Source organism: Desmodus rotundus, chromosome 1 (assembly GCF_022682495.2).
Source record: "Desmodus rotundus isolate HL8 chromosome 1, HLdesRot8A.1, whole genome shotgun sequence".
NCBI lineage: Eukaryota > Metazoa > Chordata > Mammalia > Chiroptera > Phyllostomidae > Desmodus > Desmodus rotundus.
In genome coordinates, this window is record NC_071387.1 from 209068815 (window position 1) to 209093809 (window position 24995).

General features: G+C 48.0%; 1 protein-coding gene across 1 annotated transcript in view; it reads left to right on the plus strand.

Annotated features, from left to right (window-relative positions):
* ITGA1 (integrin subunit alpha 1) overlaps window positions 1–6809 on the plus strand; it is a 141999-nt gene extending 135190 nt beyond the window's left edge. Inside the window, exon 29 of the mRNA XM_045204810.3 lies at window positions 726–6809. Coding sequence (XP_045060745.2) covers window positions 726–770 — 45 coding nt within the window. The 3' untranslated portion in view covers window positions 771–6809. The remainder of the gene's footprint in view (window positions 1–725) is intronic.
* Window positions 6810–24995: the final 18186 nt, after the last annotated feature.

Sequence of the window (24995 nt, forward strand, 5' to 3'; positions counted from 1 at the left end):
CACCCCGTGTGAAACTTGTCCTATTTTCAGTGACTCCATTTTTGTGTCCAGTGATGCAGGGTGTTTTCCAGAGGCTCTTCCCACAGGGCCCACAGGCGCAGGTACTCTGACACGTTTTAAGTTAGGCCGGCCGGCTCAGAAGTACCCCCCACCCCCACCTTCAGCTGCTAGCACTGCCACCTTCCCCGGCAGCTCCAACAACTCCTCAGGGTATGACCATCAGCTACTTGGTGGCAGTTTCTCTGCCACACCCTGGATAAAAGATGAGGGCAGAGTGGAGACAGTGCCAGCTAACTGCACGCAGTTTGTACGTGTCCCCAAATTTTCCCAGAATCCTTTAGGTTCTTTTATTATATGGCAGTATGTGTGTGTCCCCAAATTTTCCCAGAATCCTTTAGGTTCTTTTATTATATGGCAGTTTGTATGTGTCCCCAAATTTTCCCAGAATCCTTTAGGTTCTTTTATTATATGCACCAGTTTTACTAGGAGATAAAATATTTAACTAATGAAAAGGTTAAAAATGAAACAGCAATTTGATCGGTGTCATTTCTTGACATTCAATATTTCTTATTAGGTCAATGAAAACAAAACCTTTTCATTATGTTAATTATTTGTATGCCCAGGAGTACTAATGTATTGTTAAATTAATTTCTATTAAAAGAGATTAGAATGTGTTACTTAAATTCAAGTAATTAATTGTGTTATGTTTGGTATTCTCTCAACAGGTTGGATTCTTCAAAAGACCACTAAAAAAGAAAATGGAGAAATGAAATATTTCACAAGAGAAAAAATAATTATTCAATGATTTATCCTCAGGTTTGCCTCAGATATGTGACAAGAAGTTTATAAATATGATTAAAGACATAGTCACATAAATACATGTAATCCATCAGGGTTAATCACTTGGAAAATGACAGATCAAGCAAGATCCAAAAACAATACCATTGACCTTCTCTAAAATGATGAAAACTATTTTTAAATAATAACTCATTTTTGTTGAGTATTTAAGCAGAATTACAGTGTTTTGAAGATGAAGAATAACCTATACAGATATGTTTATATGTTAAATCACCATTCAAAGTATTTAAGGAGTGCATTAAAAGATTTTTATCATTGAAACATTTATATTCAGAACAATATAAACTAAGCTTTTTCTGTTGATTCCTGATGAATATAGACCCAGCCTGACAGTTAACATTTGTACAGTAACTGCTGAGCAAAAGATCACTTCTCCCGATTCCAGTGAGAAAAATTTCCCAGGTAGAGTCTGTCTATGGACCGAAATAAAATTAAATCACAGAGAACACATTCAGTACCTTTGTGCTGGATTCAGTACTTGGATGGTTTTCTTTCCAAAGTGTGTGGATAGTGCCATTGAGCTGAAATTCTATCTGTGATGGAAAAGCAAGATAGACTTATTTAAAAGCAAGTGCACTGAATGGACTAATTTAAGCTTTTACAAAACATGCTTAATTTTGATACAGAGCTCTAAAGCTCAAGATTCTTTTATACTGACAAAAAACCACTTAGAGCAGCTCTGCGTTGTAACAGTGAGTGGTTGTGGAAAGCCACGCTGTGTGTGGGTCACGCTGAGACGGATTCTGAGTGGCACGCCGCAGCCTGCGTGCCGCTGGCCGCTGAAGTCCTCCCTGCTGGGCAGCTTCTGCATGTCAGAGGGCCCCGGGTGTCCAAAGAAGTAGGAGTCTCCTCAGCTCCTTGGTACATGGTTCATTCCAACCCTCAAGCTGTGAGAGTTTGTTTATCTTCAATTTTGGAAGGTGTGTAATTCTGCAAACACACCTCTCGTTTTCAGGAAAAGGCGGTGTTCCATTTCAGCTTTGCATTTTACCAGGAAGCCAGCCGCTGCTTTTTGAGTGTGGCACATCCGTGCTGACACAGAGCTGCAGAAATGGGGGTTACAGAATCCCAGGCTTGGAACCCCACCCCAGCAGAGAGATGTCATCACGCCTTGGCGTGTGACCCTTCGTTCTGGAGGAGACTCTTACGGCGCGCTGGATTCTGCCGCAGCATCAGCTCCCGGGTCGCCGCCGTTCTTAGGAAAACAGCAATGAATGCACAGTAGCCACACGTGTGAACTGCTATAAAATTTGCTGATGCCTCCCCAACGACCCCCCTCTCCATCCGATGGACCATCACAAGCCCAGCGCCTGTAACTATCCAGAAAGTCCTGAGCTCTGCTTTTCTTGAAAAGCAGCAAATCAGCATAGAAATCAAATGGCCTGGATTTAATTTTTTAACCAAGGGATTGTCTGAGGACTGATGGCCACACACATGGACGCCTGAGCTCCTGGCAGTCAAAGCCGTGCCCCTGGGGCAGCCCGAAGGGAGAAAGGCTGACCTCTCCAGGAATTCGGTTTCCTCGCACTGGCTTGCATGGTGCAGAATTGTCCGCTTTGGACTCTCCTTCATTCCTACCATCTGTCGCCGGTGCAGAAATCATCGTTCTACTCAACCAGACTTTCTTGGTCCACCAAAACTCAGGCCTCCCGTCTTCAGAGTCACCAGGGCGCACGACCGCAGTGCTCAGCCGGCTGGGCAGCCCACTCCCATCTCAGCGCGTCCTCAGAAATAAACTGACAGCTGAAATGAAATTCACACGCGTCGCCTGTGACTCTCGGTGAAGGGGCCACTGAACCAGGGGTGTGGGCATTTAAACACGATGTTAACACAAAGGGGAGTAGAAATGATGGTGGTGTGAACTCGTTAGAAAAGAGGAAAGAACTGTGGGGCCAGATCAAACGGCTACTTAGGAACCTGGCAGAGTTTCCCACACAAGCCATTGCCGGTTTTAAGTAGGACGTTTAATTACCCTGATACCCCTCTTCCCTAACGTTATAATTTGTTGAGGCTTATGTGTGTGTCTGTGTGTGTTTGTGTATATAATTACACATGCACACACACAGAGACACAAATGTAATGCAAAATACCTCAATAAGAGTTTACAAAAAATAAACACACAGAAGCTACACCAAAAAGAAAATTTTGATTCACCCACTTTGCATATAGTTTTCATTTTCATTAACATTTAACTTGAGCGTAGAGTCTGCAGCTAAAACGCATAAATGCAGCAGCTTTGATTTAAAAAGTACGGCAGCAGACGTCGCAAATTATCTTTGTACAGATGTCCTAGGACAGTCAATGAATAAGAAATATAGTAAACTTTATCTGTTTATTTTAAAATATTTAATAAGAAAAGTAGGTGAAATTTAAACCTATTAATTTAATGGCTAAATTAAATTACAAAATACTTTTTTTAAACTTTGGTATTTTAAAAAATTGATTATCGCTTACCCTGTGCACTGAACTATGTATTAAGCCCTTCCCCTGACCGAACCTCCAATGGTGTATCAGTGAATTACTTAACTCTCTCTCCAAAGGGAAAAGTTCCTGGTTTGTATAATTATCCAATTGCCATGTTCTAAACAGCCTCACCAAGGCCGTTTTCAAGCTACTAACACAGCCCTCACCAGCTTGCAAATTTCCTGAAAATTTATGTCAGCTCTCGTGAACGAGTATGAACCAGCTTCAGCAATTATTGCGATTATGTGACGATAAATTGACAGATACAGAGACTTAACAGGCTGTACATATATACACATGCAAACTCACTGTATAATTGTGTTTCAAATGATTGCTTCACATGCTGATCTCAAGCCCGTAGATACAATGCTGCCTAGGTCCGTATTCTTCAGCTTTAATTTCTAAAGTCATAACCTTGCTTTAATAGCAACAAATTGGCATGGACTTGCAGGAGGAGGGTGTGGCTGGAAGCGAGCCCTGTGAAGGCTGGCAGTGAGACCAGACCCAGCAGCTCCAAGACCCGCCTCCCCCCCACAGGAAGCCAGGCCCTGTGAGCGGTGTTGGGGAAGGTCCTTCTTCGACTGGGTTTGAACTTCAGTGATCCAGCTGATTCAGTCTGTTCAATTATTTTCTCTGAGCGCAAGATTCATGGACAATTCACTCTTTGAATGTTTTCTGTAAGTGTTCTCAAAATGGGGCTGAGGAGCGACGTACAAAGTGTGATGCTCACTCAACCACAGGGACTATACCCAGAAACGCGTGTACGTGCCCTTTCCTTCCGTTCTAAAGCCGATGTGTGTCTAGGCTCCCTGGGAAAACAAACACTCGCACCCAAACCAACGCGGCTGCCCAGTGCTCACGTGACACTGGATTGCAGCAGAGGCTGTGCGAAGCCCTGGCCACAGTCTCTCTTGACACACCCCCTCCCCCTCCCCAAGGGCCGAAGCCGACAGTGTGAGGGGATGGCTGCCCGCTGCTCTCGGACCATCCCAGTCACGCCTCGTGACGTGCGTTGTGTGAATTAACCGCCTGGCTTTGCACAGCCCTGAGAAAACTAGGGAAGGCCCCGGCCGAGCATAGCTGGTGTGCTGGGGGCAGCCACATCATTGCTCAAACACAGAGGCTTCTGGCAAATCCGATTTTGACAAATAACACCCTGGGCACCTTTGCTTATTTTGAACACTTCTCGGCTCCCCCCCCATTAGTCTTCTCCCCAAGAGAGATTTCCCAGAAGACAGCTGGAGAACCCCGTCGGACACCTGTGCTCTCCGGGGGCTGCAGAGACTGACTATGTGGCTTTGAGGACTTGATCTCTCACACCGGGTTCCAGTCCTTGGTCCTTCCGTGAGTCTAAAGCGGTAGCGTGGTGTGAGGTGGTGGGGACAGAGTGCTTCAGAGATGGACCATCTTGAAGAGGCAAACCATTGGGGGGTACTATCAGCAACTGTGCCATAATGGGGGGGCTGGCAGGGTGTAGCCCTCCCATGGGTCCCCATTAGCACCCCACAATTGCAACCTCACCCATGGAAATAATCGTCCCCCAAATGGAGAAGGTGCTTTAAAGTCCTCACAGCGATGCTGTTTTTAACTAAAACAGTGTGACTGTACAGGAGACTTTTAATGCTTCAGGGTGAGTCCACTGGGCAGCCCTTCCAATCAGACCGCTGTCCCCACCTGCCTTTGACAAACACTTCTGAAACCACGGTGAGGCTCCACGTAACCTCGGCGGTGTGCCACCCGAGGCTCAAGGCCACCACGGCTTCTGGAGAGCAAGGGAAATGGAGTTGACATCTAACATTTGGAACCTCGTGAACATGTCAGTCTCTTTGATCCTCCCGTTAAATGTTACCCTTGAATTTAGAAATTCCAGGTAATAGCCTTTCACACCAGCCTCGAGGAAGCAGGCGCATGTGTGGGCTCAGCCCAGCCCCCTGGGCCCCTCAGCATCTGAATCCAGCAGGTGCCCTTCCTCACTGATGGGGATGGAGCCTTCCGCCCCTACCGAGGCCCCGGGCTGAGCTCCTGAACGTGCTCGGTGCCGGGCCAGCCCCCACATCAGACACGGTATACGCACCTCTTGCCGAGTTTTTACCGTTCGAAAAACATGCAAGGGTGACTTTCCCTTCCAATGTTGGACACCCTGCTGTGAGATCAGCTTTTATTTTTTCCTTTTAAAAAATATACCAAAACCTTTCACCCATCCCTGCTGAGTGTCGGGCTCCCCCGAGGCTCCCCCGCATTTCCCTGCAGCCCGGGCCGGGGCATGTCAGCGCCCTGAGCCCTGGGCAGCAGGCCTCTGTCTGCCGCGGTGGTGCAGCCGGGCCCCTCCCCACCCAGCTGCACCCTGGGATGTTCTCTTCGGATTCGGGCCTTCCTGGGCCAGGCTGTTCTAAGCCTTGCGCCCCCTGCAGCACCTTGAGTGGCGGCCGGCTCTTTTCGGAGACTTGGAAACCCTTTGATTACCTGAGGCCGTGGAAGTCCCGGCGATAAACCAGGTGCCAGCGACACTGTCACTGTGATCAGTGAGATTTCACCATATTTCAAGCCACGTCTCTATGAAAAGAAGACTGAGTCGGGACTCCAGGGGCCTTTCTGCAGCAGACCGAGACTCACCTGTAGTGCTTCACTTCAGCGGGACCTCTGCACGTAGGATGGGACTGGGTTTTAAAGGGCGACCTTCTGAATGGCTCAGGTGTCCTCTCAAGCGGTCCCTCTTGGCATCACCTGTCCCCAGCCCGTTTGTAAGACAGAGAGGGATTGGATGAGGGGAGGTGAGGGAGTCACCGTTTCTTTCCTCCAGGAGTATGCAAGCAGACAGGAGGCCACCAGACGTGGGACGGAATGGGGACTTTCTAAGAGACCTTAGCACCCAGGTCCAGAACCAGGTGGCAGTTTTGCATCTTGAGAGAAAGGAAGAGAAGAGGAGGGGAGGAGATGAAGCCATTTGCCTTCTGTGTATACATCCTCACTACTAAAATTGCTGCCCACTCCCTTCGGCCACAGCGGTCCTGCCCCCGGCGGGAGTCCTGCCAGGCGCACTTTTCCCTAGTGGAGTGCGGAGTAAATAAGGGCAAAGGGATCGTCTTGCCTGCCCGTTCCCGGGCCCCGTTGCCTGGGGTTGACACACTGTGGGCTGACGTCAAAACTGACTTGAAGCAGCCACCGTTCAGCCCTTCTTCACACTGGAACCCTGTCACCCGGGATGCCCCAATACGTAGCGTGTCGTATCTGAGACACCCCTGCCCGCGTTCAGCATGGACGGCCGGCTCCGCGGTCCCGCTTAGGTAGCGTTGGTCTGGGAGGGGAACGGCGCGCTGTGTGTTACTACTGTGAGGCTGTAAAATTGTTCATGGACAGTGCAGAGAATTGTATCCACTTTATGAAAGAGGAGATAATGTGTATAATAACTGCCACCCTGAAACACGTATCACATTCACGCCAATAAACATGCCTGCACGGTCTAACACGAATTACAATGCCTTGCTTATTTTTTGTTTACCTCGGAAGGCACTCGCGCAGAGCTTAGGGTATGCGCATTTCTGCAGGACTGCTTACGGGATAAACAGAAGGAGATGCTTGATCGCGTTCCAGAACACACAACCTCGGCTGGCTCTAGTAATTTATTAGGTACCTAATTTAAACCCACTTTTTTTTTTTAAAGAAATCAGTTTTTGGGCAACAGTGACTTAAACCGATAAAATTAGAAAAAGCTGAGTGAGCAGAGTGCTTTGAACGTCCTGCGCGCCGTACATCCTGTGCGTGGGCGTGAGGTCGTTTGGTCGGTGTTTTGTGTAATTCCATCTTATCTCCTGCATCAGCTGTGTGTTTTACGTCAAGTAAATGAGCATCCTGCCTTTCACATCAAATTTTAAAAAAATGACTCAAAGGAGAACGGGATTGCTGCGATTTTAAGTACGTGGATTTTATCCAAGACTGATGTTTCTCTCAAAGCTCCAGGCTTTTTTTTTTTTTTTATTTTTTTTAGCTCCTGAGTGGTTGCCACTTCGATGCTCCAAAAGGGAAAAAAGAAAAAGCACATGAGGCCTGTCTGTGGCGCTTCCTGTACACAAGTAGCGATGTGACTAGTCGTTTGCAAACATGAGACAAAACCCACAGAATCCATATTGCTACACATCTTCTCCTAACGAGATGTTTTAACGACCACCGTTCTGCTGTAGAATAGCAGATAGGACCACACGGTGTGAAAGATAAAAAAAGGAAGCTATTGTATTTATTCACTCGACAGTGTAACAAAATGAAGTTATTTAATATATAAGGGCTAGAAAAATACAGGAAGAAGTCATAGCAGGAAGGACCCATGTTTATCTTGTGGGAAACTTCACCCTCCAAGTATGTGGCCCGGTGAGTCAGGGAGGTACTTTTACAGGAGGAACAGTCTGAGTTATGACGAGGGTGTTGATTTGTGGAGTCCTGTAACTACTTTGTGTCGGGACTTGTCCCTGGTGCCGTCTTTTCTTTCTGACTGTGAGACTCGGAGGCCTTTCCGCCCTTCACCCTTGGCCCAGAGGAGAATGCAGTGGGGGCACTAGAAAGAACCGGAATGTGCTCGCTATAACATAAAAGGTGTGCATCTGGATTTATTATTTGTCAAGCCTGGAGCACAGACACGACATCTACTTTCTTACCCTCTGTGGTGCCTTGGTTCACTCTAATTACAAAATTAATGTGACAATCCTAGTCGGGGAGAATATTCACCAAACAGAGGTGGTCATTAATGAAGAACATCAGAGGTGACTTCTATTTTATTCTGCAGAGGACTCACAGCATTCAATATTTGATTGTTTTATAATATCAATTTTTAATAAGGCAAAAATGTATTTAGGATAAAAGGGATATATACACATTGTAGCAAATTTGAAACACACACACACACACACACACACAAATAATTCAAACAGAGTCATTGCATCCGTACCAGAAACGGCTGACATTAAATTGTCTTTTCTCTGGACATACATGTTTATTTTTACATAATTCTATGTTGACATACTTGAAATCACAAAGAATATGGTACCCTGTACTTTCAAAACACTTAACGTTGTATTTCTTAATTTTCCTTTAGTTAAAGGGTCGTAGCCATCAAACTCTTTCCCTTACTCTGGGGTTGACAATAGGGAGAAAACTCACCCGCTGCCACACTCTGAGTTAATGGCCACCGCGCTGCATGCACAGACGACACTAGAATCCCCCACGGCCCGGATGGTAGGTAATTCTTTACCTGCGTCCTCAAGCAGGAGCGGGGTGGGGCAGAGGGCAGGAGTGGGCGGGGAAAGGCAGAAAAACAATCTCACTGAGTACAGCGGCAATGGTGGCCCCATTTATCATGCAAACCAGGGGGTTATTTTATTAACGATTCTGGAAAAACAAAGAATTTTTGCCAGAAACGAGATGTGGCATCGCTACATTCTGAGCACTCACACCACCAAGGCTTTAAATAAGGCGGGACAGAGGGGACAGGGCAGGAGCTGTGGAACAAACAAGCAGCTTCATGGCAGATGGAAGCGACCGCGTCTGTAACCACAGTAAAGGCGACACACTCAAATCGAAAGGCAGAGGTTGTCACATCCATATGCCCTTAAAAGAGACAGACTTTAAGTTCAAAGGCACAGGTAAGTGGAAAGAGAAATCATGGGGAATGATAGACCCTGCAAACGGAAACCGCAAGAGAGCTGGAGTTAGCCGTATTAATAGCAAACAAAATGAACTTGAAGACACGTGTCATCACAGGTGTGGGAGGATCCTAACCTTGGGAGGGAAAAGGAGGACCCCTGGGATTGCTCCAAATATACAGAAATCCTGGATTCACACTCAAGGTGACTTTGATGCTCTGCAGACTTTCAAGGCCTTCTCAGTCCCTGAAATTAAACCTCCGTGCGGACTGGAGCAGAATCAGGGAGCCATCCCACCCTGAGGCCTGAGTCTTAAATCAGTGTGCAGGGTCCCTGACCTGTCCAGATTCCAGTGACGACAGTCCAGTTCCTCTCTGACGGCAGGAGGAATAGGGCCAGCACCATTGTCCTCGGGCACCCAGGTGGCCCACACTTCACAGGCAAACGCAGCTGGGCCCCGTGCCAGAGCTCTGGCTGGTACTGGCCTGGCGAGCACGGCTCGAATGATCAAATGCAGCATTGAAATGCCTTCAGGTTTGGTCTTTACCTCCCACTCTGCTCAGCTGTGTTGTCTTTGTCATATCTTTCAACTGAGCAGGTGCGGCAGAAGTGCATTTAGAGACCACAATCCTGAGTGGTATTCCACAGGCGGGAATGGAAATGCCTCATCCTGGGAAATGAAACAATAGCACCCAGCATCGCCATCCGACTGGAGCTGCTGGGCTGGAGGGCGCTGAGCGGAGGACTCTAACCATCCTGGGCAGAATGCCCAGGACTCTTCGGTTTCACCTGCTGAGTCTCTCATCTTCTTTTCTTCTTTTTTTTTTCTCCTTTACGCTCACACTTTTCTACCATTTTGCAGCCAAGTATCGCCTGTTATTCCTTTTCACACACTTTTCAAACCTTTATTTCGTTCCAGCCCGTTTTGCACACCTCATCATTCTAAGGTGGGTCCGTCCCCAGAGGTTCCAGTTAGAGTATTGTTTGGCAGCACCTCGATTCTTCGCCTTTATCGTGACTGAAGATCGTACGTTTAAATGACGTCACCTGTATTCTGCAGGAGATTAGTAACTGGGGCACGGGCTAGCACAGGAGCTGGAAGAAGATAGCTGGAAGGCCAGTTGGCCCTTTAAAAGAGTAATCAGCATCATAAAAGATTTCCCAGAATTCCTTCCTCCCAGCCACATCCACCTCGCTGGTTAAGTGATGCATGACCATTGCTGATTGCGAGGGGAATCCAATTTTTAACCTTCAGCTCCCCTAGCAGGAGTAAGGGACAAGTTGGGTGGGACTGGGCATTATTCAATTCATAACGTCCAAACAGCATTTCAAGAACAATCAACATGACTACTGTCTCTTTCCACGTTTGTTTGTAACTGAATGGAACTTTAGGCTAGGAAGGGTCTCTCTGACCAGTTTTGACTCCAAAATTCTCTCAAAGTACAAAGGAAAAATTAAAGCTATTTTTCAAGATGATTCAACACATGTTCCTCATAATATAATATGATATGAACCCATGGAGAGTTCTGCAAAGACTCATCTGACATTGAAAACTCTGAAGCCATGCGTTATTTTAAAATATTTAGGACATCGTTCATTTACTGAAATACTAATTTGACAGACATGTATTAAATGCCTACTGTATGCAAGCCATTTCACATCTGATCACTGAGGAGAGTCAGCATTCCCTCTGAGAGAGAGAGAGAGAACACGCAGAAGGTGCCTTCCCGCGGAGCGGTGGGGTCTCCGGCAGTTCTTCCTAAGATGCTTTCTGCAGAGCTGTGCGCTACAGAGGTTGGCACTTGAACTCCAGCCTCCCTGTGTCCGGGAGGCCTGGCCCAGGACACACGGATGTCACCGGTCTCTGAACCCCTGCAGTAATGACAGTCTGGATTAAATGGCATTTCGGTTTCACACATAGGCATTTCCACACGCACGCCTCTTCTAGGTGCCGCAGAAGGTCGGGCTGGGCTCCCATTAACCATCACACGTGCCCTTGGAGGGTCTGTGACCTGCAGTCTACCTACCTGCTCCTGGCCCTTCAGCAGGACCCCCTCGATTCCTTCAGGAAGTTCCCAAAGGGCTGGCTCCTGCTCCTGACGACAGCTGGTTGGGTATCAAGTGGCGCCTGCCGTGGTCTTCCTCTGGCTTCTGCCCCCCGGCCCCGCCTGCTGCTGGCGCCCTCCACACCAAATCCTGTGTGTCTTCATTTCTGAAAGGGGGCTGAGAGCGTGTCTATAGCGCCATCAGTTATCCTCGTGGTCCTAATGCAGACAAGGGGGGGAAAAGGTTTCTTTTAAACCATTGACAGGAGCCAGGCCAGACACTTTCCTGCAATTACGTTGTCTTTCTTTCAGATGCCAGGTCATTTCTGCTTCTGTGTCCCCCCCCTGCTGCATGAAACGCCTCAATCCTGACTGCAACGTGAGGCGAAATCCCCCCAGCCCCCCAGACCTGCGGAGGGGCCAGAGTGCAAGCAGGGCCCTTGCTCCCTGAGGCCCTCTCCCCCACCCCCGCAGGCTGGCTCCCCGCTTCCTGGGGCAGGTGATTGTCCCACTCCGCTGTCTGTGTCCCCCTCGGGGACCACGTGTTGCTGTGGAGGTGCCAGGACCTACCAGCACCAGGAGAGGACCTTCCTCACGGAACAGACCCTAGACGTTGGCTGAAGGCAGAAATGAAAGCGAACGCTAGCCTTTCCCAGAAACGCTGGTGGGGTCGCCTTCGACAGCTCTGTTGGGGAGGCGGCCCGAGCAGACAGAAATAACCGCGCGCGCGGGCAGGAGCCGCCCAGCTGCCCCGGGGCGGCCGCGCTCTGCGGGGGCGCCCAGGCCCCGCGGACAAGCGTCGTTCCCACCGGCTGCGAAGGCACACATCCGCTCTCCACGCGTTTTCCAGCCCAGGCAGCCAAATGCGCTTCCGACTGAGAGCGCCTTTGAAGACGTGATTAAATACGAATCATCGGTCTCTCTCCTCTCCTTCCCTGGGTGCTGACATCGGCACGTGGCTTTCCTCCACCTGCACCCTGAGGTCCGCCGGGCCCACCGCCCAGCCCGCCCCCGCCAGCGCCTGTCTCTACGCTTCTCTTTTCTTTTCAGTCTACATTTGAAAAGTTTTAAAGTCACGATGACTGAGGTGTAGCTGATACAAAGCAAAGTTGATCTTTTTCCAACCTCCCAGTGATACGTTCCCCGAAAAATGTACTTGGTCCTGCAACAGGCACCACAACCGAGATGCTCGCGCCTTTTCGGTCCGCTTCCTCCTCCTCCCCGCCCTCGCCCGCAGCTGATTTCCGAACCTGCAGTGTTGCTGCTTCCAGAATGTCACGTGAATGGAGCCACTAGGCGTGTAGCCTTTTCTGTGTCTGCTTGTTCTTGTTTTGCACACGTGCGTGCGGCTCACCCACGTCGCTGCACAGACCAGCCGGTCCTTCCTGTTCGCGGCCGTGTAGTGCTCCATCGCGCGGGCGGGTTTGGTGGCGAGGACAGAACCATTATTTTGGTTTTCCTGTCTTTGAAATGTGCGTTTGTGGCAAGTTGGAGGGAATTCTGTGGATGTTATAGCTGTATTTTTTCTTTTGTATTTTCCGTCAAATAATATGAGAGAGAATCATGCTAAGTGTTGACCATATTTACATGTTTTGAATTATTTTTTAGGAGAGGAAACAGTTTAATTAACAAAGTGTCAAACATGGATTCAGTGTGTGGGAACCTCCCTTGAATAGCTTGGAAAACTATTCTGTGTTTCTGGGGAGGAACATTCACTGGGCAAGAATACTACGATCCAAGTGTGTCCCACACTATTCATTACAATATAATGTCAAATAATGTTTAAAAGCTGGTGATTTTTTCTCTGACCTATGACTTTGAGCCTAAGGAAAAATAACAGCATATTCCTAAACAAATGTTTGACCTTATGAAGAAAAAGTCTTACTAATTCACACCTTGAAAATGTATTTTTTAAATATATTTTATTGATTATGCTATTACAGTTGTCCCATTTTCCCCCTTTATTCCCCTCTGCCCTGCACACCCCCTCCCACCTGCATTCCCACCTCCCCCAACCCTTAGTTCATGTCCATGGGTCATATATATAAGTTATTTGGCTTCTCCATTTCCTATGCTATTCTTAATCTCCTCCTGTCTGTTTTCTACCTACCATTTATGCTACTTACTCTCTGTACCTTTTCCCCCATTCCTAACCCCTCCCCGCTGATAACCCTCCACATGATCTCTATTTCTGTGATTCTGTTCCAGTTCTAGTTGTTTGCTTAATGTGTTTTTGTTTTCTTTTAGGTTCAATTGTTGATAGTTGTGAGTTTGTTGTCATTTTACTGTTCATATTTTTTATCTTCTTTTTCTTAGATAAGTCCCTTTAGCATTTCATATAATAAGGGCTTGGTGATGATGAACTCCTTTAACTTGACCTTATCTGGGAAACACTTTGTCTGTCCTTCCATTCTAAATGAAAACTTTGCTGGAGAGAGTCATCTTGGATGTAGGTCCTGTATTTGTTGTACAAACTATTTTAATAATTTGAGCTGCAGCTCATCACATCACAAATAATATTTAATGAAAACACTATCCACATTCCTTGCCTCAGGAGAGTTTAGAAGAATATTTTAAATTCTGTATCTTCAAGACACTGTATTTTAAGAGTTCACACTAAAAGCTGACGAGCCTTCTTCCAGTTAAGGAGCCGCACCCTTGGGCTCCGGGTCAGCCTGCGGCATTTCGGAGCAAGGTCAACAGACTCTGTCCTCGTTGAAAGGGGGAAGACCACAGAATTAAGCTCCAGTGAGCCCCCATTTTCTCATCTCTACTGAAAAGGTAAATTACCTCAGTAAAGTTTTTTACGGTTTTTTCTGTAGTTAATGAATATTGTGCCATATATTAGCGCTCACTGAAAAAGTTTTTGAGACCCAAATAATCGCTTAACGTACTCTAAAGATAAGAACTAGAGAGTGGGAAAACTTCGTGCTAGGCTACTCATCACAGCAGAAGTCCATTTCAATTTTAAAAACTGACTATGAAGCTCCTTAATAATTGTAACTTGGCCATTTTGTAATAATCGTTGCAGCATCTTTCAGTGAAGAAGCACAAGAGTCACTAAATGTGACAGTTCGTTCCATCCACCTTCCTGGGAGGACAGTCCACCTCACAGACCCGTCTTCCCAGAGGGCCCCACACCTGCAGAAGCCAGAGAAGAACATCAACACCTGCGACTTGAATTATCAGTCCTGATTGATATTTTTTAGGTAGAAGGACCTTTTGAAATGTGTGTTCTAAAACAACTTCACTACCTACGTAGATGCTCAGCTTGGTAAAGCTCAAAAAAAGAAAAAAGCTACACAAGGGAAGGAAGTTTCGAACCATCTGGCGTTAGGGATACTTTCCGCAACTGAAAGAATGCGTGGCTGGTATCTGTAAACACGAATACCTTTCGGTGATGGTTACTAGGAAACGGGTTTTTAAGCTTTTTCATTGACTGTTAATTCATGTCACTATTGTACGTCCATGCCGATGAGGGAGAGTTTGTGTGCATTCTCTGAAGGCCACTGTCTGCTGGAATGGGACTGGAGGACCCTTGCAGAGCCTTGCCCAGCACATGCATGCCTTGTGTGGGCTGAGCAGCCGTGCACTCAGCTCCTGCATCTCATAAGCCACCTTGTAAGCTTGGGTGATTCTTCTTTCCTAGAAAACAGTTTTGAAGAGAGTGATCGGGGATTTTGTATCTCAAAGTGTAATTTGGCCCCTTAGCTCAGCAGCAAGAGAAGGGATTCTGGAGTTTGGGAGACGTGGGTCCCCTTGGTGGCCGTCAAATAGTTCTCTCTCTCTGCTCTTTTTCCTTTAGATGCCAATAACTTCTTTAAAGGTAAGTCCCACTGTAATGAACATTAACAACGAGGGTACATTTCAAGTGAAAAATAGGCACACGTTGTTTGCCACAGTTTATAGCACACAGACCTATATTTTTAACTGTGTAGAAATTGCAACAGCCGGTAACGAAGAGCAGCATATGGAAGTGACTCAGGAGCTGGCTGACCTAATCTTTTCTGATCAGCGCTGATGCATGTCATCTTCCTCTGCGTCCACCGTTCCTCTCTGTGGACCACTCCCCGAACACAACACGTACAGGAAGTCCTGCTGCTTTGCAAATATTCAGAGCCAGTAAGAAAACATACAAGGAAACCCTAATGTGGAGGGGCGGGGCAGGGTGGGGTGGAAATAGACGACACACCAAAATAAATGGCAACTGACATGCCATAATAGGCCATATACCAAGCGGATGTGGGTAAGCTCTGGATTCTCAGGCTGGTTAAGTCGTTCCCTCCAGGCATGCAGTGGTTACGCCATGTTAATTCAGTGAGCCCCCTCCCGTGGGGTCCTGGGCAGAGGTATGTGGGCAGCCAGGCCTACCTCTTTCCAGCCCTCAGATCACTTGAACACTCTTGGCAGTGTAGGGGAGGAAAATAAGAGACAGAATAGTAGGGTAAAAGTAAACAGGAGCTTATGAACGGGTGCATCGAGCATATGCACGGGCAGCTAAAGCGTTGGTTTGCAAGCTGGCCCCCACACACGGAGGGCAGGGAGAGGCGGAAGAAAGAGGCAGGCCGCCCCAGATGGGCAGGGGCAGGTTTGAGAGGGGGAGAACTTCCACAAGGCTCATCTTGGGTGCGGTGAGATGATCACGTCCCCGCACCTGCCTGTGGGAACCTTAACAGTCCATATCGGGGCTGAACGGGCTCAGTCCTGTTTACTGTCTGTGGGGTTTCAAGGACAACTCACTCTCTTGAGGATGAGTCCCTACAAAAAGCTTGGGTGGTGATGGGGACAGGAGGTGGGACAGGCATTCCAAGGACCCACGGGGTGAGGAGCCCCCACGTGCCCACGTCCACCTCAAGAGCCAGCTGGAGGTCACGGCCCCTCGACCTCCTTTGGCAGAAGGGGAGGCTGCAACTTGCTGCTTACACAGCATCTTATGAACAGTCAATACAAGGGGAAAGTAGCAGAAGGTAAGGGCTGATTCACACAGTTTGTCCTGCAGACTCCTCGGGTGCCCTGTCTAGGCTGGTAAGAGCCTAGAGCTGTCCCTGGTGATCATGTGCTGTCCTGCCCGTCCTGGCAGAGAGGAGAAGGCAGAGCGGTTTTCTTGTGTCTCCTTATTCTCATGGCCTTTAGCTCGAAAGAATCTTAAGGTCCAAGGGGTATATTCTGGGGTGGTGGCATTTGGTGAACCCTTCCAGGGGCTTCGATCTTGCAGCCAGTCCCTTTGGGTCATGTTCCAGGAAAATCTGTTGAAATGCTTCCTGCCACTCCACTTGTGTTATAATTTCACCAACACGCAGCACCATCTTTTACTCCCCCCCTGGGGGGACGCTACCATGTTGCCATTTTGCTCTGCAATTCTTTTAATGTTTACCCCCTGGGATTTAGAGTTGATGCCTTGCTTCACTCAAATTAACCTTGCCCGTGGAGAACCTCTGTTCCTTGGATTAATATTCCGCACTTCCATGCTCTGCCAGGGGCAAGTCCCTCCCTGGATGGTTCACAGCTCAGGCAGATGTGTGGGGCCGCCCGACAAGCCCGGCCGACTCCCCCTTCACCCTCAACTTAGCTCGCCTCCTGGCAGTGCCTGCTCCCTGCCTTCCAGTCTGACTCGCGCATGCATGCATGTGTGAACACACACTCACCCACTCCGACACAACCACGTGTGTGTGCTCTTAAAAATATTTTCATATTCTTTTAATTTTTTTCAAAGTATGAAATGTCAAGACATCAAGTTATATAACTTAAGTACATACAGTTTATTATATGTCAACTAGACCTCATTGTAGCTGTTAAAGGCAAAACAAATGCGATCACTACTAAAAGCACATATTTAAAAATCTATAGAAATATGTGGCGGGGCTCGTGTCCGGGCTGGAGCTGAGAGTTAGTCATGCGTGCCGTGTGGAATTAGGTAGCCGGGGGAGGAGAAGGCGGAGAATGGAAAAGAACCGAAGGCAAACTGCAGGGAAACATGGAGGGAAAATTCTGAGCCAGGTTTTGAAATAGAGCCAAGGGTCAGGAGGAAACACTGTTTCTGGATACAATGTGGTGACTTATTTGAGCGCTCTGTGACTCTATGGCCATACCCCGCTGAACGCTCTGTGCCCTCAGCTTCCCTGGAGGCAGGAATTCATCCTGGGGGTGGGGGGATGGCTACAGGTCACTCTCCCTGGATCACAGATCACACAGGGCATGAGCAAGCCTGCCGGGGAATCCCTCAAGACGGGTTTTCAGCCCAGCCACTGGCCTCGTTCCCCTTGCACCGTCAAATTAAAAAATGACAATAGCCAACACAACAATAGCCATTAGTGTGGATGAATCAAAATTATACCTATTTAGAATACTACTCGGCTGTAAAAAAGAAAATTTTACTCTTTGTGATAGCACAGATGGACCTGGAGAACATTATGATAAGGGAAATAAACCAGTCAGAGAAAGACAAATACCATATGATTTCACTCATGTGGAATCTAATGAACACAACGAACTTACAAGCAAAGTACAGACAGACCCATAGATAAGAGAGCAGGCTGACAGTGGTTAGGAGCGGGGAGGTGAGGGCATGGGGGGGATCCAGCAAAATGGAAAAGAGGCTCACAGGCACCGACAACAGTGTGGAGATTGCGAGGGGGCGGGAGGAGGGCATAAGGGGCACAGATGATAATGGGAAAAATGCAGTAAAAATAAATTTGAAAAATTATACCAATTTTTTGTCAGATCAGCAAAAAATATATCTCCGGGTGTGCTGCGGAGTTTGGTGATTCGTTTATGTGTGGCAGGAGATGGAAAAGGTGGAAAGCCTGGAGCTGAGAGGACGTGGCTCTGAGGGGCGCAGCGCCCCTTGTGGTAAGGCAGAGTGAGCAGAGGCCCAGGGGCTCGAACTCTGAGCCCTGGGGCAGTGGAGATGGGCGGGGCCTAGCGCCCCCCCCCCCCCCCCCCCCCCCGACGGCGGAGAGCTCAGGCAACTTGCAGCAGCCAGGACTGATGGTCGGTCACATGTCTGAGCGGCTGCCCAGGGAGGAAGGAAGTCACTCAGGGGTCCAGAGCCTCCCAAGCACAGGTGGGAAGGGTAAAGGAGAACATCCAGGAGCTTGCATGAATGGAGTCTCACCTGTACTCCACAGCCCATCATGGAAATGCATGGTTTTAAGGGCTATAAAAATGTTAGGTTCCCTCAAATTCGAACCTTAAAACATGATTAACCTTCAGATCCAGAGGTTTTTGATGGTGTAAGCCACCTGCCCTGGAGGTGTGCTTTTATGAAGGTTTGTACTGAATCTGAAGAAAATGGGCCTCCAGGATGTTTTGTGCCCTTGAACGGCGTGCGTCAGAGTGAATTTCCATACGCGCTGTTCTAATGCCTCAGGATTAAGCCGGGGCCAGACACCCAGGACCATACCCGGTGACGACTTCAAGCTCGCTGAGTACAGGCGGTTAACATAGCGGTTCCCACCACAGAGCCTGGCCCCTCTCTCTGCACATGGTCGAGTTGGTGGCCATAATGGCACCAGTGTTAGACAGGTGGGGTCGGACTGGACCTGGTTCAGCAACCTGGGAACTTGACTTCTGGCTAAGAAAGAATTCAGAAACAAACTGACAGTGACCAGAGGGGAGGGGGAGGGGGCAAGGGGGGGAAGAAGGGGCAGGAGCAAGTCAAAGAGCATGCGTAGAAGACTCATGGGCAAGGACAGTGGGGCGGGGATTGGCTGTGGGAGGGTGAGTGGGGCAGGGGAGAGCAACGGAAAAAAGGTGGGACAACTGTAAGTGAGCACCAATAAAAATAATAATAATAAAAACAAAAAAGAATTCAGAGTCAAGACTCAAAGATAAGAGGAGGTTTATTTAGAAAGTCACAGAGGCACAAGTGAGCGTAGAAGAAATGAGCTCAGGAAAGAAGTTACAGAGGCCAACAAGGGACCCTTGGAGCTTAAGAGACAGAAGGGTAAAGGTAACGCACCTGGGAGGGGGTGTGGGGGGGGGACTTGAAATGCCCAGGTGTGCACCCAAGAGGGAGAGCATGCCGGGTCCTCCATCCTCAAGGCTTTTAAGGAAGGGGATTTCAGGGGAGGTCCCGGTGAGGAGCCAATAGGATATTGATATTCATCAGCTCTCCAGGTGTGTCCTTTCAGGGCCATGGTCTCCACTGATTGTCTGGCTCCAGGGCAGGGGTCCTTAGTTGGTGCAGCTGGGCCTGAGGTCAGCCATGGCTTCGCTCGTCCGGTTTTGCTGCTTTTCTGGGCCTGGAGCTGAGACACAACAGAGACCTGTATGTATCTGATGCGGTCAGAACCTCACTGTCCGGGGTGGGGGGGGGGGGGGGGCGGGCTTTGTGCTTAAGGGCTATTCTCCTGCTCCTTGTTCGTTCCCCCTCTAGGGGGATCTAACCCACATCAATAGCAACAGGCCAGAGGAGGAAAGGTCAGGGTGGGGGGCGGGGGTAGGGTCCCAGCTGCACCGCCAGAGATAGGCTCCAGGAGGAAAGGTTACCCCCGGGGCAAGGTCCTTGTTTTCCCTGTTTTGCTCCTTGTGAGGCACCTGGGGCTTTCCGCCCTGGGGACATTTCCTGTCTGGCCCCCGGACCTTGCTCTGCGCAAGTCTGTCTGACTGCCGACAAGGGGAGGTGGGAAATAGACACGCGTTAAGTGAATGAATGACAGAAGTAAAGTTATTGCAAGATTTTCCAATTGATTTAAGTAGAGGATCACACTAGAAATGATAAGCATCTGTGAGAGAGAGAGGTGGGGAGTCTGGAAGAGAATCACACAGGAAACTTAGAGGCAACTACTAGAAGCCCACAGAAGAGACTAACGTTTGCGAACCAGGAAAAGAAGCCCCACTTGCTCGTATAGCGTAAGGGGAGACGTCGAAGCGGAAGAGATTCAGATGGCAATGAAGACCGAGATTCCTGCCAGAAGGTTAGTTCAGAATCTTTGGGGGCTCTGCCATCTTCCCTGATTTCTTTTGATGTGTAAACAAAACTCACTCCTGGGCCTGCCAGTCAAATGGATCCTAATGGCAAAATTGGCTCTGTCTGACTTTTGGATGTTAAACACTTGAAATGCATTTCCACCTAAAAGGACAGGCTCTCATTTAAACGGTGCAATGGAAATTAGTGCAAATAAAATAGAAGCTAGTGCCACTCACAGGAAGCACTGAATGTCACCTTGCAAAGTGGTTGAGAAAGGGGACAGGAGGGGCCTTGATTCGGAAATGAATAGAAGCTACCTAAATAATAAAAAATTGTGTGTTCTTGGCAGAGAACTTTAAGAAAAAAAAAAAAACGTTTCATTGTGAGTGTTTGTATGAGTGTGTCAAACTAGAGAAGACAGTACTGAGAATCAGGCTGAGGCGGCAGGCCTTGGAAACCCAGAGGCACATACAAGGTCAAGTTCTGGGGCAGGGGAAATGGTGAGTGATTAGAGAGGAAGTGGGTCTTCAGAGAAGAGGACGGAGTGGGACTCACCGGAAGGCGAGGCCAAGACCTCACTCCAGCTCCTGATGGTGCGCAGAGGGAACTGGGTTCTTGTCTTTCCTGTCTCCCCTTTGGGTCCCTGAGCCCAGGCTGTCATTCATGTCTTGGGGGTCTCTGAAACGTCTGAGGCAGGGGACAGCAGAGGAAGAACTCTGAGACTGCACAGCTGTTACTGGCCAGCGTCTGGCATCCTGGTTGCCAAGAAACACCCTTTACCACTTAGGTATAATAAATAGTAAACTGAGGCAGGGAGGAGGAGGGAGACAGGTCTCACACACTGACTCAGCAGTCCTGAGCCTGGTCTGATAACATTGCCAGGTGTTCCAACATCACAAGAAACGCTATGTTAGCAAGAAAGAAGGGAAGTCGTTGGAATTCTGTGTGGCATTTCCACTATCCAGAAAAGGCCTTGAAACTGTGCTTTCACCCCAAGGCCTGAATGTGGGAGAGGGTCCCCGGTGCCCAAAGAAGAAACCCATAAAACAACTTTGGTTAATTGTCTGCCTCTTGTCACTATCTGGTTTACGAGGGAGTCCCTGATGCTTACAGAAAGAGCCCATAAATAACTTTGGAAAGTGCCTCAATTTTAATTAACTGCCCCCTGTCACATATTTGTTTTATGACAAGATGAACAAATAGGGTCTGGGGCAAGATAAGGATTCGGGCTAACAGACCCCCCCACACACCTAAGTCTGGGTAGTCACATTCCCCCAGGAAAGCTGGCACCACATTTACCTGTTAATCAATATGTAACTTTTTTCCTCCCTTCCCACCAACTATCTAAGTCCTCAGAACAAAGGACTCTTTTTTGCTTGGGGGCTCAGGGCGCCCTTGGCTCTCAGGCCACCAGGCCTCAGGCCACCCGGGGAGCTTGCCACCCTGGTCTCCAGCCGCTCTTACTTTGGGGGCCCTGCTCTGCTCTGAAACTTTGCCTTTCACCCCACTCTACCAGTCCCGTTCTCTTCCGTGGGAACGGGCCGCTAATAAACTGACTGCACGCAAACAGATTTGCTGACCTGTAATTCTCCACGCGCGTCAGCGAGAAGCACCGTCTCTCCCGCCAGCTCGTCCTCATACCCTTTCACTACCTACCTGGTCTTCACTTCGGCCTGTTTCCTTACATTGGCTTTTCTCCCCTTGACAAGCAATCGCTCTCTAGCTGAGCCATGTAAGTTTTCCGGGGAAGGAAAACGACCAGAGCCGCACTGCTGGCCTGGCCCCTCGCAGGACACATTTCTTACCAAAATAAAACCTGAAGTGCCTATGAACGAAGTTTCCCCTTCACTGAGCTTTTCCGTGTTGTAAGAGACAAACTGCCCAACTTCTTCTTTCCTCTGGTCCAGCTTATTAAATCACCGTGTCGGCCATTATTTGCACCAATGCGTTTATTCATCAGTGAAACAAACATTTATTGAACAGCTACACTGTGTCAGGCCCTGTTTTAGGGGCTGTGAGTAAAAGAAGTTAATGAGGCATGTTCTTTTTCCTCAAGGATTGCCCATTGGAGAACTTTATATGTCTTAAAGGTAAGCTAGTGCAAGGAATAATAACCTACTTAAGCTAGATTAAAAGAAAAAGGGAAAATTTTAGGGGGATACTGGGGCATTTTGTGGAAGTGCAGTCAGATCTCACCAAGGGCTGAAAACGGAACATGGAAAAAGATAAACAGGCCCCCTCCCTCCCTTCCTCCCTTCCTCCCTCCTTCCCTCCTTCTCTCCCTCTCTCTCTCCCCCTCTTCCTTCCTCCTCCCCTCCCTCCCTCCCTCCCTCCTGCATGCATGCCTCAGCATCTGGTTTCTTATCTCTGCATCTCTGTTTTATATGAAAAGCTACAAAGTGGCACTTGCTGTGCTCCTTAAGGAAAATGGCCCCAAGTGAGCATGAACTGCTAGTCCATGTGGTAAGCAAAGACTCCTGTTATCTCTACACCCCAACTACACAGCCTTGGGAGAAACTCCGATGGGTCTGGCTTGGGGCAGGGGTCAGCCCACATCCCCGGGAGGCGGGGTTGCCTGAGTCAGTGAGTTCGGAGGGAATCGTGGCAAACTCAGCCTGACCTATGGGCAGAGCAGGTAGATTGCTTGCATGTCTGCCAGGTAGGGAGAGAGGACAGTGGCAAGCAGGCGGGACTGTCAGCCCTAGCAGGGCCAGCGGGCAAGGAAGGACAGGGCGAATGCTGTGTGACTAAGACCAGGGAGCTGGGCAACATAGATTCTACTCTCGTTTACTTGTTTTTGTTTGTTTTTACGTTGATAATATTGCCAGGTGGCCCACCCTGGAGAAAGAGCTTCTCTCTTATTTTTGGACACGATGCAACTCAACCAGTGCCGGGAGACCTGTGGTGAACCAGACACAATGGATCCCGCGAGTCACTCAGCCTTGTCATCCACTTACTGAGTAACGTTTGAGAAGTCCCCTGGTTACTTCATTTCAGAATTTCCGGGACTTACATGGAATTTCACAGTCTCTACCCTTCTAAGGTCTGGGGAGAAGAATATGGAACTACCACAAAATTCATTCCGACTTAGTAACTATTGTGAGGAACTCATTTGCCAGGTACAGGATGAAACTCTTGTGACATAAACATGTAAGATGCCAGAGATCCAGCGTGTAAGTGAGAAGCAGAGCATACACTTATAATTATACTCAAGCCATACCATAATACGTACAAAAATAAGATTATCTTAAACTAGAAGAGTCAGGAGCCAAGAAAGAAAAAAAATGGTTCTGAGTAAAGGGGATAGGAAAGGGTGGCAGATAAAATAAAATTAGAATGGAACATTTTAAGAAAGGGAGAAAGGCATTCTAGGCGTAAACATAGCTGAGAAATCAGCAGAGAAGAGCGGGTGATGTCGTCAGAAGTTAGGCGAATTTGGCCTGAGTATCGTGTACAAGAGCGGCAAATGGAGAGAGAGACTGCAGGGTCGGGTTAGGGTCCACCAGGAGTTCAAACGCTCAGGTCCTTGAACTTCATTCTGCAGACCAGGAAAGATTTGCAGCAGAGCAATTCTGCATTTTAGAACAAGAACCGTGATGTGTTTGACAGGCATTTCTCAAAGACGAACAAAGTGGGCTTTTCCTTTAAAGCAAAACAACCAAGTAGTATGTGTTGCCGATGACAAGTTCAAGCTTTCTAAGGAGAAGGAGGACTTTGGGACGTGTGTCTCCACAGCATGAGCTTGACCGTGTCCCCACACGGGAAGACTTTTCTGAGGAGATAGGTAGTAATGTGGCTTTTTCGATATTGTGTCCTGAAATGTGTCAACAATTGGAAGATCTGTGTAACTCAGTAAACCGCTATTTTCCAAATGACCAATGCACGAGGGGGCAAAAGCTCGTATGTGTCAAAGACCTTTTCAAAGTGCCCAATAGGCCAATGACTTTGAATGCACCAGAGGTTGGAGGTGATCAAGAAGATGTCACTACTCGTCAGCCCAGGCAGCCAGAGGCTCCTTGCCATTTCCCGTCTTTGCGATGGACCTTCTGCCCCCTGTTGCCCCACCAGGAGCCACATCCGGGACTTGGCCTCGAGAGAGTAACAGGTGCCTGGGACCATCTGGGTGGTCTGTGTGGCTGAACCCCTTTAAGAACTTTATACAAATTCTTAAGATTCTGGTGACTGGGTACTGAGATCCACAATTATGTCTGGTTTTTCCAATTATACATCTGTATGATATCAGAATAATTCATATATTTCATGGAAACCACATACCACAACAGACCGAATGCAGAAGCAGATCTGAAAATGCAAGTGTTTATTCCTAGGCAGGCATTTAAAAGATTGGCAAAAGATGTAATTCTTCTCATGAATTTTTTTATTTGGGGAAATAAAGTTATTTTACATAAAACATGCTTTTATGTTAACATGCAATAGCCTTATTGTTACTTTAAGGAATTAACACATAAATATTGGAAAATGTATCTGTTTCAATTTCGTATCTGGTAAGCACTAGTAGAAATAATGCAATAAACAAAAGTTCTTTGGGATCCTCAATATTTTTTCCAGCCACTTTGAGTTGTAACCGACGATTAAAAAGTTTACATATTTAAAACGTACAAAGTGACGGGTTGATACACACATACATGTGGAAGGTTTACCACAGTCAAGCTGATGAACACATCTACCACCTCATGTAGTTACTGTGTGTGTGTGTGTGTGTGTGTGTGTGTGGCGAGACCACTTAAGATTTACTCTCTTTGCAAATTTCAAGTTTATAGCACAGTGTTATTAGCTATAGTCACCGCACTGTGCATTAGATTCCAAGAACTTACAGATCTTACAGCTGAAAGTGTACACCCTAGGCCCAGTACCTCGGCATCTCCCCCACTGCTAGCCAGCCCCAAGTCTTCACCCTTCCATGGTCCGCACCACGAGTAGACTTTTGCAGATTCCACACGTCAGTGAGATCACGCGGCACTTGTCTTCCTCTGTCTGGCGTATTTCACTCAGCACAATGTCCTCCGGGTTCATTCATGCCAACGTAAGTGGCAGGATTTCCTTCTTTCTGTGGCTGAATAATGTTCC